Source organism: Littorina saxatilis, unplaced genomic scaffold (assembly GCF_037325665.1).
Source record: "Littorina saxatilis isolate snail1 unplaced genomic scaffold, US_GU_Lsax_2.0 scaffold_260, whole genome shotgun sequence".
Lineage (NCBI taxonomy): Eukaryota > Metazoa > Mollusca > Gastropoda > Littorinimorpha > Littorinidae > Littorina > Littorina saxatilis.
The window spans coordinates 36895-51973 of record NW_027128892.1 but is presented as its reverse complement, the minus strand read 5'-3'; the positions used below and the strand labels follow the sequence as shown (position 1 = coordinate 51973).

At 43.6% G+C, this 15079-nt stretch overlaps 2 protein-coding genes across 2 annotated transcripts in view; one reads left to right on the top strand and one right to left on the bottom strand.

Moving 5' to 3' along the window:
• Positions 1-15079, bottom strand: part of LOC138957209 (polyamine-modulated factor 1-binding protein 1-like) — a 63072-nt gene that overhangs the window by 12643 nt on the left and 35350 nt on the right. Inside the window, exons 9-11 of the mRNA XM_070328361.1 lie at positions 14492-14584; positions 3784-3888; positions 2224-2319 (exon numbers count right to left, since the gene is read on the bottom strand). Coding sequence (XP_070184462.1) covers positions 2224-2319; positions 3784-3888; positions 14492-14584 — 294 coding nt within the window. The remainder of the gene's footprint in view (positions 1-2223; positions 2320-3783; positions 3889-14491; positions 14585-15079) is intronic.
• LOC138957207 (tigger transposable element-derived protein 4-like) lies at positions 7513-8436 on the top strand. The gene is given in 1 exon segment (XM_070328360.1): positions 7513-8436. A coding segment is annotated over 1 exon segment (924 nt).

Here is a 15079-nt window from a genome sequence, read left to right as displayed (position 1 = left end):
ACTAAACATTTTCCTGATCACGAACCATTGTGTGAAACTTTCTTTATAACTTTCTTTCAAAAAGTGTTTGTATTTTTTCTAGAAAAAGGTGTGTCCCCAGATGGACAGAAGAGCCAAGGGGTCTAATTCGACCCAAAGTGGGTGTATTTCTTGTTGGTGCACTTCCTGTTATTGTTTTTTTCCCTGTCTACAGGGAATGCATGCATGGCAGGTGCAGTTCTCGTGAAAAACAGATCACATTCAATCTCACAAGACTCCAGTAAACTGCTGAGTCCTGATTTTCACTTTCAGAGGAGGTACTCATGTGTTAAACAGCTGACAGCAGTACCACAGTACTGTGCTGGTCAAGTGGTCATAGATGTATTATTACACTACGTTGACAACAAAACTGTCGAACTAATATGATTTGACACATGTTTTTTTTTATGTCATTCATTCATTGTAAATAAAGTAACAAGAAAAGCAAATGCTTACAGGAGTCTCCTTCACCATTTCCCATTACAGTGGAACCCGGGCCTTTTGAGACCCTCCACCCCCCCCCCCCCCTCTCCCCCAAAATAAGACCCGGGTCCCCCATTCCCCAACCATGCTACTACTCCAAACACATCTCCCTCCATTTTAAGTCCCCCACCGGGGAAGTAGCTCAGTCGGTAGTGGCGCTGGCTTCAAAACCAGTTTTCGCTATCAGCGTGGGTTCGATCCCCACGTTCAGCGAGAGATTTATTTCCCAGAGTTTGTGCAGACTCTCCTCGATGGCCGAACAACCCCGTGTGCACGCATGCGCACGACACAGAACCCAAGTTCACAAGTCTCAGGGCTTGGAAACATGAATACAAGCATGCAGAAAAAATAAAAAATATGGGTAGCGCCGTATAGGGTAAAGGTATCTAATTCCGACCGATTTTTGTGGTACCTAAATCCGACCGATTTTCCCAGTCACATCAAAGACGATGTGCGCACGTCACCACAACAGAAGGAATGCCATTCATAATAGGGCCAGTCATGAACAGGTTGATGACGCGACTTTACGGACCAATCGTTTTGTCACGAGAGTTGATTTGCGTCATCGGCTCCGCGGCGCGAAAATTTGCCTTGTGTCGTCTGCTTCGCCAGATCCCCCGCAGAGCGAAACTGCAACTTTGTAGCGAAAAAGTACGTCATACGTTTCTTACAAAAAGGTAATAAAACTTGATGAACAGAGTTCTGTTTGATTGAAATGGTTGTTACAAAGTGTTTTTGGAAGTGTATTTTGATAGTTCGGACTAAGTCTTCTGGCACTCTTTAATCGGAAAGGAGAAAATCTTATAGGTCGGATAAAGATACCCAGTTTTTGAGTGGGTATCTAGGGGGAACCGGGGCACGTTGAGACGTGGGGCACGTTGATACAGCCCCAATATTATCCAAGTAAATTCATTTTTCAGTCGTTTCTTTACCGTTACACAGTTTGAAGTTTGTTTGTTTGTTTGCTTAACGCCCAGCCGACCACGAAGGGCCATATCAGGGCGGTGCTGCTTTGACATTTAACGTGCGCCACACACAAGACAGAAGTCGCAGCACAGGCTTCATGTCTCACCCAGTCACATTATTCTGACACCGGACCAACCAGTCCTAGCACTAACCCCATAATGCCAGACGCCAATTTTAAAGTCTTAGGTATGACCCGGCCGGGGTTCGAACCCACGACCTCCCGATCACGGGGCGGACGCCTTACCACTAGGCCAACCGTGCCGGTACACATTTTGAAGTACCCACGCATCATCGTCCGTCATTGTGCGGAGGAGAAATATATCCATGTTTTGCAAGGGTAAGTAAATTTTTGACTCTCTTGTGTTTGGTTAATATCACAAAGAGTTACGTGCCAAAGTCAATGATATTTGGCATGCAGGGATATAATGCATTCAGTCATTATATAAAAAAAATGGAGAAAAAAACCAGTACAAAAAGGCAAAATTCTCCATGGAAGTCCAAATGACCCCTGGCTGCCACCAATGCAATGAAGCCATTTCTATGCCAGATCAACAAAAATCACATCCAATCTGCAGATTGGCCTTAGGTCAACTGTACATAATTATCTGTAAAACTGTAAAAATCTGTATTCTTCTGATTTTATATCTGTGACACAATTTTGAAAAATGTATGCTTTCTTTTGCTCCGGAGTACAGATAAGTTATGATCATGTACATATTCTGGGACATACAGATGAGTACTTAAACCATTACATACATTATCACTGTATTTGTGCTGTGTTGGTGTGCCCGGATCGAGGCGTATTAGCTTTTCCTCAAGGTCCTTCATCATTTTTTGTGGCATGGCCTGCAACTGCAAAGAAAAAAAAAAGAAAAAGAAAAGAAAAAAATATAGCTAATACAGTAATCTTACTAATAACATGGTTTATGTCAGCATGCTTGTACTGGTAGCTACCTCGATGATCATGCAGTGCTAAAGGTCAAGGGAGCATATGCTAGGCAGTGAAGTGAACTGGAAAAGAGGCAGCTTGTTACAATGGGTATAGGTAGAGAGAGGGTGGGAAGGGGAGTACTAAGATTTACATAATTGATAGGCTTTCATTTAAAACTTTTGAAGGAGCGAACGAGAAGAAGAAGAAAAGATGTGAAACTTTGAGGTGATCACCTTTGGATTGACGCCATACCAATTTAGCCTACTTGAAGCCCTCTGTTGCTTCATTCCTTTAGGTTTCAATACAGCAGACAATTACTCTGTGATTATGCTAATTGTCGGTTTAACATCAATAGCCTACAAGGGTCCAAGACAGGTGTAAGGCATACTCAGACTGTAAGCAGCTGTCTCTTTGTGGTGATGGAGCCAACCTTTACGTTATATATATAACAAAGAAAGCCAAGATCAATGCAACTGGCTCATTTACTGTGTTATTAATCCCAGCAAGTATTATGGTCCAATCTACTTCAAGACACCATTGAGTCCAAAGGTCAACATCTTTGGAGTTTGCTGTGAAGACTCAGCTATTATACACAAGTTCCCTCAATCTCCTTCTCTCTTCATGCAAAAACACACACACACACACACACACACACACACACACACAGGTTTCACTGAGTACATGTGCACACATTGTGCTCGCTAGCTAGATGTTAAGGAGGAACTTTGGAATGGCAATTTGAATAAATATACTTAGCATGCCAGATTTGTTGAATGAATACATATGGCGGTGTATGCGCACGCATACGGAAGTCAGACTTGCTATTAGTCTGGCCTTATGGGATTGATCATTCTTTTTTTAGAGTGGTCTCTCTTGTTACCAAGGGGACGCGTACAACGTTACTAGCACTGAACCCGAGTTAATTGCTATATGTGAGTTGGGTAAAGATATGTAATCTAAATGCAAATTTCCAGTACAAAGGACTTAACATTTCTTACATACTGCTTGACTAAAATCTTTACAAAAATTGACTATATTCTATACAAGAAACACTTAACAAGGGTAAAAGGAGAAACAGAATCCGTTTGTCGCCTCTTACGACATGCTGGGGAGCATCGGGTAAATTCTTCCCCCTAACCCACGGGGGGAGTGTGGCACACTGAATCTTTCGCCAGGTACTGAACAGTGAAGAGCACAAATGAAGTCATCAGCATGGTGCATCACTACTTTGGCACAGATAGTTTGGGGGGAAAACTGCACAATCAGTTTCTTACTGACGTGGCAGAAAACCATTAAGGAGAGAGAGAGAGAGAGAGAGAGAGAGAGAGAGAGAGAGAGAGAGAGAGAGACAGAGAGAGAGAGAGAGAGAGAGAGAGATGATGTACCTGCTGTGCTTGCTCATGCTGCTGCACCGTCAGCGAATGGACACGTTCCTCCAGTAGTTGAAAGCTTTGCATAATGGGTGGATCATGTCGCAACTTTTTGATCAACTAAAAAAAATTGAATAAAAATATGTTTCCATTACCCACAAAGGGCCTCAGCTTGACACCTGCAACATTTGCTACTATAATGTAACCAATGCCAAAACAGTGAATCATTACCACTATGCCTCAAATGGCTCATAGTTGAAGTTGTTGGACGGCAGCATTTGCTCTGATTGAAACACACACTGGTGTCATGGGAAATGTTCACATGAACAACATGATCGAGTTTGTTCACTCCAGTTGCATGGGGATGTATAAGGCACAAGGGTGTGTACAGCAGCATCCCTTCATCATGCAGTTTTATTTCGGGGAGATTCTTAAATAACAGTCCAGGGGAATTAGGCTGGCTTTGGTAATTTGCAAATGTATATATGCCAGCACGTAATTTAGTGCTGTGTGGAGGTTATACGGCCTCAGTTCCCCTCGTGTTTTTACGAATGTGTTTAACGTAACTTTGTCTAAGCTGAGGGCAGAGAGCCATTTGAGAGATGTGTGTGTGGCTGTGTTTGTTTTTGTGTGGGGTGATTGATTGCGTGATTCGTTAATCAACAAGAAAAGCAAATGCTTACACAACTCGCCTTCGTTACTCCCTTCCCTTTAAGACCTCAAACCCCTGATAAGACACTGAGTCCCACCTTTCCGAGACCCTGTTTTCTGAAATATTCTGTTCATAACCTCTGTAAGTTTAACCCCATTTCAAGACCTGATTTTCTCAGGGTTTTGTGGGTCCAGGGCTTATAATTACACACACAAAAAGTCAAAAACCTGAAAGGCATTGGTCCACGGCAGCAACACCCTGAAGAAGCTGAGGCTTTTTTTTTTTTTAACTTGCAGCTCGGCAAAGAACAGCCTCTCCTGCTACCAAAATGTATGTTAATTACACATTAATATGCTTCCATTTGAAACTTCGAGGTCTTCATCGGGGATTGACGCCTGACCAAAGGTAATTGAAGCCCGACGGAGCGAAGCGACGGAGGGCTTCAATTAGACTTTTGGAGGGCGTCAATCCACGATGAAGACCGAGAAGTTTCAAATGGAAGCATGTTAATGTTATTGTAATTCAATCTGACGACGATCTCTTTCCTGCTTTCATGCAGTTGTAAACAGACAGAATTGGTTCTGTTCTGTTCACACACTACTTTCAGTCCACCTACCTGCAAGGGTCAAGTCCCAAGAAATATGTCTCTGTATTCCTATCGTATCACTCTGCTCCTGTTTTGTTTTCTTTCACACACATTTTCCCTTCTTTTTCGACGGGTTTCTGGACAGCAAACTCTAAAACAAATTCGTTTTATCACAAAAGCGATCTTTGGAATTGACTGACGTAGTCCGGAAGAATTCATGCATCAACTTACCGTTCACGTATTCGACGTCATCACTTCGCATACCTTATGGTCTCGGTATTTCGTTGGCCTTCATATTTCCTACTTGTAAAATGACCCTCAAAGCTAACCGAGACTAGTTGAGGCTGTATCAATGCGCCTCGCCAGCAGGTTGTTAATGGATTTTTTAGCGAGTGGTTATCGACAATTAATGACCGGTAATTTTTAATGAGTTGGGGCATTCTGACCAATCACAGGATCTGTTTCATTAAAACGCAAACTTGATTGAATTACAATAAATGATAAAATAATACACATTTTGCCTCCACCATCAAAACTTTAAAAAAAAAAATCTTTGAAAAGTTTTCAAAAACCAGAACAATTAATTAAGCCCGTCCTTAATTGAGCACAAAGTCGACTTGGCGAAGCTTTGCGAAGTCTTCGTACCACAGCTACGGCGTGGTACCCTGACCCCTACTTCGCTTCGCAAGTTTTGACATGCGAAGCTTCGCCGTAGCTCGCAATGAAGTTGCTTTTTTTTTGTTTGTGTCAGAAGAGCGCTTTTCGATTCAAGATGGACGAAGTAATCAGACTCAATATCGGAGTGAAGAATTAATTTATCAACTTTGGTTGACCCGAAGTACAAGAACTAACCTCCTACCTTTATTATTTCATAGTGCGATGCATTGACATGTTGAATCAAACTCAAAATCCTAGCGCCCAGCGCCCCGGCCGTGCTCAGTAGAAAAAAATAATAGAACACATAAATATGTTTTACAATTAACTTACGTCATCATCAAGTACGTAAAGTACAATTTGTGACGTAAAGTACTCATAAAGAAGCTCACCACGCGCTGGTCGAGACTACGCGCATGCGCTTTCTGGCTAATAAGATTTGAGGCGCCAAGACAAGAAAAGATAACTCTTTTCCGCCTTCGTGCCTAATCCCTTGGACTTCGTCAAAGCTTTGACAAATTCTAGTTCCGGAAGCTTCGCGAAGTCGACTGTGTCCAGTTAAGGACAGGCTTTAACCATCGCCAGTCCAGGTTATTGACTACACACGGAAGACATCGTGGGGCCGTGCGAACCCATGCTTCTCAAAGATGCACGCTTTTCCTTCTTTGAGAAACATGGGTCCGCAAGGCCCCACGATGTTTGTAGTCTAAATTTGACCTCTTTTTTTTTAATTACTTCTCGCTGAAATTTTAGGACATAAGAGCTTTTTAGGTGCCTGAGGCATTCTTACAAGCTCATTAAAATTCCAACTAGTTAAAGAAATATTTGCAATTAAACACCCTTATTCCCCCTCTGCTTCTTTCTCTCTGTAAACTTGTAGGGCTAGTTATTTTTCGGTAACTTACCCGGCAACCAAAATCACTTACCCAAGAACAGGCCTGAATCCTCGATAGCTCACAGGTTGAGGAGCTAGACTTAGAGGGAACTACTTTAACGATTGAAAAGTTTCGAACGCTCTAATGTACGAAATATACATCTCTGGAGCAAACAATGCAAACATACCGTATTTAAACTATAAACTACAGTGGAGTCCAGCTATAACGAACCCGGTTATAAAGAAATCCCGCTTTTAACGAACTGCCATTGATTTCCTGGCAGACAGCCTTCTATTTCTTACTTGTTACTTTCCGGCTACATCGAACCTTTTGAACTCATTTGCATAACGAACCCCTCTTTTAACAAACACGTTTTCATCGCCCCAGAGCCGTTTTGTCTCTAAAAGTCACAAGGCTACAACGAACTGATGTCAATAATTGTCTCCAAAGACAAAAATACACAAAAATACACAAACACAAGTGCACATCGCGTGATGAGCGAACTCTGAACAAACAGCGGGAGGTGCACGGAACAGCCACCGCCGCTGTGTTTTCACTATTCCAATCAGCTGCTAAGCTATGACTGTGCTCTAAAAAATAGCAGTACACATCGGGAGTTTAGCAGAGTGATCATGTGATTGCTTTGAATGTGAGTTACGCTCAGTTGATACGGTTTTCTGATCAGAGCTGATCGACTTCACTCCACGTTCAAGATGTTGAAGAGAAAACGCGAATCTTGTTCCCTGGAAAAAAAGAGACTAATTCTCGCTGACGTAGATGAAAATGTGTTGAAGAAATGTGAGATCGCGGAAAAATATGCGATACCAAAGTCCACTTTGTCAACCATACTCAAACAAAGAGAAAAGATTGAAGATTCAAACTTTTTACCTGCGCGCAAACGCATGAGATCTGGACCAACTGAAAAACACACTCAACTGGAAGACGCAGTGCTAGCATGATTCAAACAGACACGAGCAATGAATGCCCCGATTTCGGGACCAATCCTCCTTATGCGAGCACAACAGTTCGCCACAGAACTTGGCATTGACAACTTTGTTGCATCGAATGGTTGGCTTGATCGTTTCAAGAAACGCAAAGGGATTGTGTACAAGTCGATCGTGGGGGAGAGTGCTAGTGTGTCATCTGAAATGACCGACGAGTGGAAGACAACACAGTTGCCTGACATTCTGTCTCAGTATCATCCAAATGACATCTACAATGCTGACGAAACTGGATTATTCTACCGCTGCTTGCCGAACAAGACTCTTGCCATGAAGGGTGAAACTTGCGCTGGAGGAAAGCAGTCCAAGGAGCGTCTGACTGTGATGGTGTGTGCCAATATGAGTGGCACTGATCGGATACCGCTCTTAGTCATTGGCAAATTTGCGAAACCTAGGTGTTTCAGTGGTATCGGCACTCTACCATGCCAGTATGCAAGCAACTGAAAAGCCTGGATGACGTTAGTGCTGTTTGAGGGGTGGGTGAGAAAATTGGATGCCAGGATGACTTTAGAAAGACGGAAAGTGGCGCTTCTGATCGACAACTGCCCAGCTCATGGAAAGATTCAAGGCTTGTCGTCAGTGAAAGTTATTCTCCTCCCCCCCAACACCACTTCTGTTCTCCAGCCTTGTGACCAGGGAATTATTCGCAACTTCAAATGCAACTACAGACAGATTGTCATTCACAAATATCTCCTGCATCTTGAACTACAGAAAGAGCCTGACTCCTTCCATCTGAACGTTCTTGACGCTATGTACATCGCTCGATCAGCTTGGCGCAGTGTGTCGGAGGACACAATTTCGAACTGTTTCCGACATGCAGGGTTCGTTGACATGAACGCAGAGAGTGTCAGTCAACCCCAACCATCAATCCAAAGTGACACTTGTACAGCACCAGCGTGATATGACAAACTGGATGAGAAAGTGCCCTTCAGCGATTATGTCAACATGGATGAAGCAGTGTCCACAACAGAAATCGCGAGCATCAGAGACATTGTACACAGTGTGCAGGGGGAAGCATCGCAAGATGGAACAGCCAGTGAAAGCGGTGAAGACGATGACCCAGAACCGCTTCCAACACCAACTGCCACAGAAGCACGTGTTGCTGCCAATATCCTACGTCGCTACTTGCAGGCAAAGTGCAGCGATGTCTGTGAGTTGGATTTGCTCTCCAAATTGGATTGTACAGTGGAGAAGTGTGCCAGTTCTGAGCAGCGTCAGACAAACATTCTGGACTTTTTCAAGCCTTAGTACGTGTGTCGCGGCAGTGTCAGTGTCAGTGTGTGCAGTGTCTTTTTTGACGGACACGGAGATTGTACATGTATATGCTTTTACACGACTTTTTAAATTTTACTTCTAAAATTGTGACAGTAAAGTGTAAAATTTCAAGAATAAATTTTGATTTAATTAATATACTTACCAACTCACATAGGTAGCAATAACTTCGTTTGGTTGCTAAAACATTGAAGCACTCTTACATGGTAACATGGGGAGATAACTCTAAAACAAAAACCCTCATGCCATATATGGCATGGTCCGTGGTGGTTATCTCCCCTTACCGGTGCTGTGCGCATGCGCAGGAAGTACACCGGTAATACTCATTCCGCCCTGAAACACATACCCCTTTAAACAATTTGCGGGGCAGGTTGGGAGGGAATTCAATATGTGAGTTGGTAAGTATATTAATTAAATCAAAATTTATTCTTGAAATTTTACATTAAATTACATATTCTTACTCAACTCACATAGGTAGCAGATTGCTAATCTAGGTGGTGGGTAAATTTACTCACAGTTAACATCTTGCCAGTATCTGGCCTGCAGCTACAATAGCTGGCAGACCGAAAGTTCTGTACTGCCGGACACCAGATACGTCCCGTAGGTAAACATATAAAAAGGCATCTTCTGATGTCTAGTAGATGTGTACTATAATAGCGGGTACTTAAAATATCCCGCAGATAGAAACTCATGACTACGTTCTTGCACGTTCAATGAGCTGCATTCATGACTTATGTAAGTCTCTCAGACTTGAGAACAGGTAAAGAAGAGGCCCACACTCTGACTTCTTGAGTCCGTGCTGCCTGAAGAGGGAGGACTGACTGCCCCCCCCCCCTTTCTTGCCACCACTGTAGGCCTGCCTAATCAATGTGGCAGTCCATCTAGCTAAGGTTGACTTCGCTAAGTCATTGCCTCTACAAGAGTTGATGGAAATAAACAAAAGCCTTTGTTCTGATGATCTAAACGGACCAGTGCGAGTTAGAAACATATTTAAAACTCGAAATGTTCAATACAAGGGAAAGAACGAATCAAAGTCTTGTTCAAAGACGATAATAGAAAGAAGTGCGGCCACAATCTTCCACAGCCAGGAGATCATTGTTCTTGAAAAAAGACAGTTTCTCCTTGCTATGAACATTAAGATGTATGATCGTCAAGTCCGGTGTAACCGGGAGCGGTTCCGTAGTAAGAAGAAAAGAATAAAGTTCTTAGGCTTGGTGTAACCGAGGCCTACGGATAGCGCTCAGCGAGTGATGCGTTACTTGCGCGGGTGACGCAAGCGAAAACAACGCCGCCTCGCTGCCCCCAAGGAAGTGGTGGCAAAGGAGAATCATTTGATAAAACTTCCACAAGTTCAAATGCCCCCGAGGGAGGATCTAAGAACTTAAAGTTCGAAAAAATTTCCTGAAATAAGGTTCAAATCAGCCGAATGTGACACAAGCCACAGCAAACCTGAAGCAGGAGCCTCCCCAAATCAGTGATGCCGGCAAAGGCAGAGGTGGGGCAAAACCTCGTGTGAGAAAACTTTTATAAGTTGAAAAAGCCACGAAAGGAGACTCTAAAACTTAAAGTTCGCAGATTGTTCCTGAGAAGGAGCAAAATCAGCCAAAGCTGATAGTGAAGTAACGGCAGATGACTATGCTACTGCTAACCCCTCAGGGAAACAGTGCGTAGTAACCTCTGCGGCTAGTGCCAAACACGATGGCAGCTTCCTGTTCAGTAGTATCCCAACGATCGTTGAAAGGATAAAAACAGGAAACCAATCCCAGCAAGGCAACATCTGCCGAAACCGGAAAAGGTTGGGGAAAAAGAAATTCCCGGAAGCCAGAACTTTCGGAACCGGAAACCAAAGGCTGATGATTGCCGACTGCCAACACCAAAGTGTTAACGGCGGAAGGCAAAACCATCCTGCTACCGGAAGCGACAGTCGCCGAAGCGGAAGTCGAACCAGCAGTGGATTGGTTAGCATCAGAACTAATTGGTACCAGAAACTGGAAACCGGAAGATCCTGTTGTCCTACTACCGGAAGTAGCGGACCATGCTCTTCACACCCCAACCCGTACCCCGGAAGGGAATAAGGCTGACGTGAGGAACGAACCTTATGGCTGGTATGCACTTCCGCTAAAGCGGAAACCGTTGCCGCAGGTTTGCGTCCTGCTACAGGAAACCGCAGCGGCCGAAACGGCGGAAGCGGAACCAGCAGAGGACTGTGTAGCATCAGCATCAACCGGACCCATTAAATGGCAACCGGAAGACCCTGTTGTCTGTCTACCGGAAGTAGCAGACGCATGCTCATCACACACTGTGTCATGTGTCCTACCACCGGAAGCCGCAGCTGCCGAAACGGCGGAAGCGGAACCAGCAGCTGACTGCATAGCACCAGCATCAACCGGACCCGTGAAATGGTATCCGGAGGACCCTGTCGTCTGGCTACCGGAAGTAGCAGACGTGTGCTCATCACACCCCATGTCGTGATCCGGTTGTCGGTTACAGGACAGGTTTGTGGAATCGACCTTACGTCCGGTGTGCACTTCCGCCGAAACGGAAACCGAAGTCAAAGGTTTGCGTACTTCGCCAAGAACACCGTGAGGTGCTGATGTCTGAGAACCAGACAAAAACTTGTCAAAAGGATCTGACAATTCCAACACCGTTGTTGGATCTGCGACCACGCCAGCGGACGTGACCGTCGCAGATGGTTCTGAACGAACCCGCGCAAAATCGCAAAAACACCGCCCGCGACGCTAAAGCGCCGAGAGGACTGGGCGGTGCTGGTGTCTGACAGGCAGACAAAAGCTCGTTGACAGGAAAACCTGACGTCGAACTAAACACATCTGTCACCTCTGCAACAACGTTTGGTAGACGTGACGATTCCAACACCACTGTTGGTTCTGCGACTACGTCAGCGGACGTAACCGTCGCAGTTGGTTCTGAACGAACCCGCGCAAAATTGCAAAAACACCGCCCGCGACGCTAGAGCGCCGAGAGGACTGGGCGGTGCTGGTGTCTGACAGGCAGACAAAAGCTCGTTGACAGGTAAACCTGTCGCCGAACTAAACACATCTGTCGCCTCTGCAACAACGTGGGTAAACGTAACGGTTGCACAAGACTCGGAACGAACCCGCGAACGACAGTGCGTTACTTACTCCTGAAGGGAGCATAAGAGAAGCCTAACATGCTATTTGTTTACAATCAGCAGTAAACATTCCCTGAACCTCAGAATAACGATGCAAACGGTCAAGCGGATCCGCTTGCTTAACTTCATTATGGTTGTAACACCTAAGGTTATAAACCAAAACTGAGAAGTCAACTGAGGGAGAAGCGTTATCTATCAACAATAGAATAGAAAGCTGCGTATCAGGGTAAAGTCCCAAGCTAAAGACAGCTTCTCGTTAAGGAAACTTTAGAACTTTGAGAGCTATGAGTAGTAGAAGAAGTTCGTGTTTAGCGCCAGCTTAAATCGTTTTGCCCGATTGAGAACTAGGTGAGCGAGTCTGCTTGGCAGAGCTCTTATTTTCTCTTTATGTCTAGGATGTCGGCCATTTTGACAGTCAAACATGGCGGACAAAAGTTCAAAAGACAAGTAGCAAAACCTTCAAAACGCTAAGAAATCTTCTCGTTATACAAAAAATAAATGCTCTCACCAATTCCTGAAGAATTAAAGAAGGTCGTTGATATGTTACCAAAATCCGATGGCCTTCCCTGAGAGAAAGGCCGATGGCTTAAGAAAAAGCCTGAGCGCTTCAAAACACGTCAAGCACCGTGTGTTGAAGAAAAAGGAATGAGTATTATACTGACCGGTGTACTTCCTGCGCATGCGCACAGCACCGGTAAGGGGAGATAACCACCACGGACCATGCCATATATGGCATGAGGGTATTTGTTTTAGAGTTATCTCCCCATGTTACCATGTAAGAGTGCTTCAATGTCTTAGCAACCAAACGAAGTTATTGCTACCTATGTGAGTTGAGTAAGAATATGTAATTTAATGAACATTTGAACTATGCCTCTCTATGGATTATATTATGAAGCTGTTGAAAACATACAGAGAGTGTACTCTCCAAGAAAAGATCGATGGGACGATCATTTAAAGGTGAGTGGGAAAACTTGTCTTAAGGCCATTTAGGGTTGAAAACTCTACAGCGGATTACTGATATAACGAACTAAAATGTATCTCCCCTGAGATTCGTTGTACCCGGACTCCACTGTACTGGCTTGAACACATGAATCTCAATAGTTTGGTTGTTTTCTCAATCCAGATCTGCCGTGCACAAACGTTCAGCAAAAGCTCGCTGAATTTCGCATTTTTCATGATCCGCTAACTTCGACTATTATTTTTCATATTCACTGAGACTCGGCATGTAACCTCTACTTCTGGGTCCACACGGACCCACGGCCACCGGCGAAGGTTAAGGTAGGGGTCAAAATCAAAATTCAGAAAATTGTCAGTGTGCTGACTTTCCTCTCTTTTTGACTCGACAGCTTTTATATATAGGTTGTTTTTAAATCGATGCAACACAGAGCTATTCACTTGCTTGTAGCAGACGACCCGTTTGTCAGCCTGGCTTGCATAGATGTAGAGGTTACATACCGAGTCTCAGTGAATATCAAAAATAATGGTCGAAGTTAGCGGATCATGAAAAATGCGAGCTTCAGCGAGCTTTTTCATGACCGCGAACTGAGACCATTATTTTTTTATAATCACTGAGACGAGGTATGTAACCTCTTTATTCCTCCTTTCTTGAGTTATTAAAAAAAAAAGAGGAGTTTTTGTGCGAAAGTTTGATCGAATCATAGTCACCCAACCAGTCTACCTGCGCAGGCGATCGATAAATGCGCGGTTGTATAGTTCCGTGCAAATCATTCAATTTTGTTAACACTTCTTGTCAGTTTCCATGTTTTGAACTAAAATCAAGTACACAGTTATGTTGTCATTCTGCTGTGGCGGTAAAGGCAGATAGTGTGTGTTCTGTTCATGTTTTGGTATTACTCAGGAAATGTTCTTTCCTCGAATGTGACCAGCAGACAAAGTTTTACACCTGTGTTCCAACATTAAAAACTGTATGAAGTTCAGTTTTCTGGGGCAAAATAGTGTATGAAACCGCTGCATGTTCTTTACGTTGATTAAATGTTTGCAATTGATTGCGTGTGATCTGTTATAAAATGAAATATTGTTGAAAACTGACCGTCGGATTGCAGTCTTGTCGATGCAGCCGAAATCTGGAAGGGGAACTACTCGTGTCGCTAGACAAATTATGAGAGTTACTTTTCCTTGGAATCTTGCTAGCGATAAACGATTGTGCACGGCAGATCTGAATTCAGAAAACAACCAAACTCATGGATTTTATATTGAGATTCATGTGTTCAAGCCTGTAGTTGCTTGTTTAAATGCGGTATGGTTGTATTGTTTGCTCCAGAAATGTATATTTTGTACATTAGAGTGTTCTGAACTTTTGAGTCGCAAAAAGTAGATCCACAATGTGTACAGTCTCTACCCATGAGCTATCGAGGATTCAGGCCCGTTGTTGGGTAAGTGATTTTGGTTGTTGGGTAAGTTACCGAAAAATAACTAGCCCTACAAGTTTACATGCAGAGAGAAAGAAGCAGAGGGGGGAATAAATGGCTTATAACTGTACATGTACTAGCAATATTTGCATATATCCACACTGCACTGCCAAATTTACTTCACCTGCTCATGTATACTTAGCTCATTTTGGAGCTTTGTATACTCCGATTCCAGTTCTTCAATCCTCTGCCTGGATCTACACAGCTCTGCGCTTGCCTGCACATCCAAAAAAGAGCAGCATATGCTTTATCTAATTTAGAAATTTCAGAAACATCCCACAATGCAAGGCCTCAATATATACACGTCTACTTGTCAAATTGCTCAGATCTCACCCCAATCCTCTGTCAAATGGTTTGTGAGCAGACAACAGTCATTGCAGGCACTCAGTCAACTCCCTTGAACTTCCATATCAAGGTCAAGTTAACTTTTTCATCAATTGAATCAATGTCAACAGTTCCCTGAGATGCAAAACACTTTCAGGTGTCTAAAGGTCTATAAGGTCTCAATTCATCCTAGGAATATAAATACACCTGTATTTAATTCTACAAAATCAAAATCAGAATTTAAGAGGTCAAGCGCTTTTCAAGTTGTCAAAACCTGAAAAAGAAGTACAAGATCTCTGTACACAAGGCGATAATGAGTGGAGTTATGCAGAACCAGTCTCCTGGATTTGTACACAAAAAGAAAGTAATGAATGAACACGCCAATTTC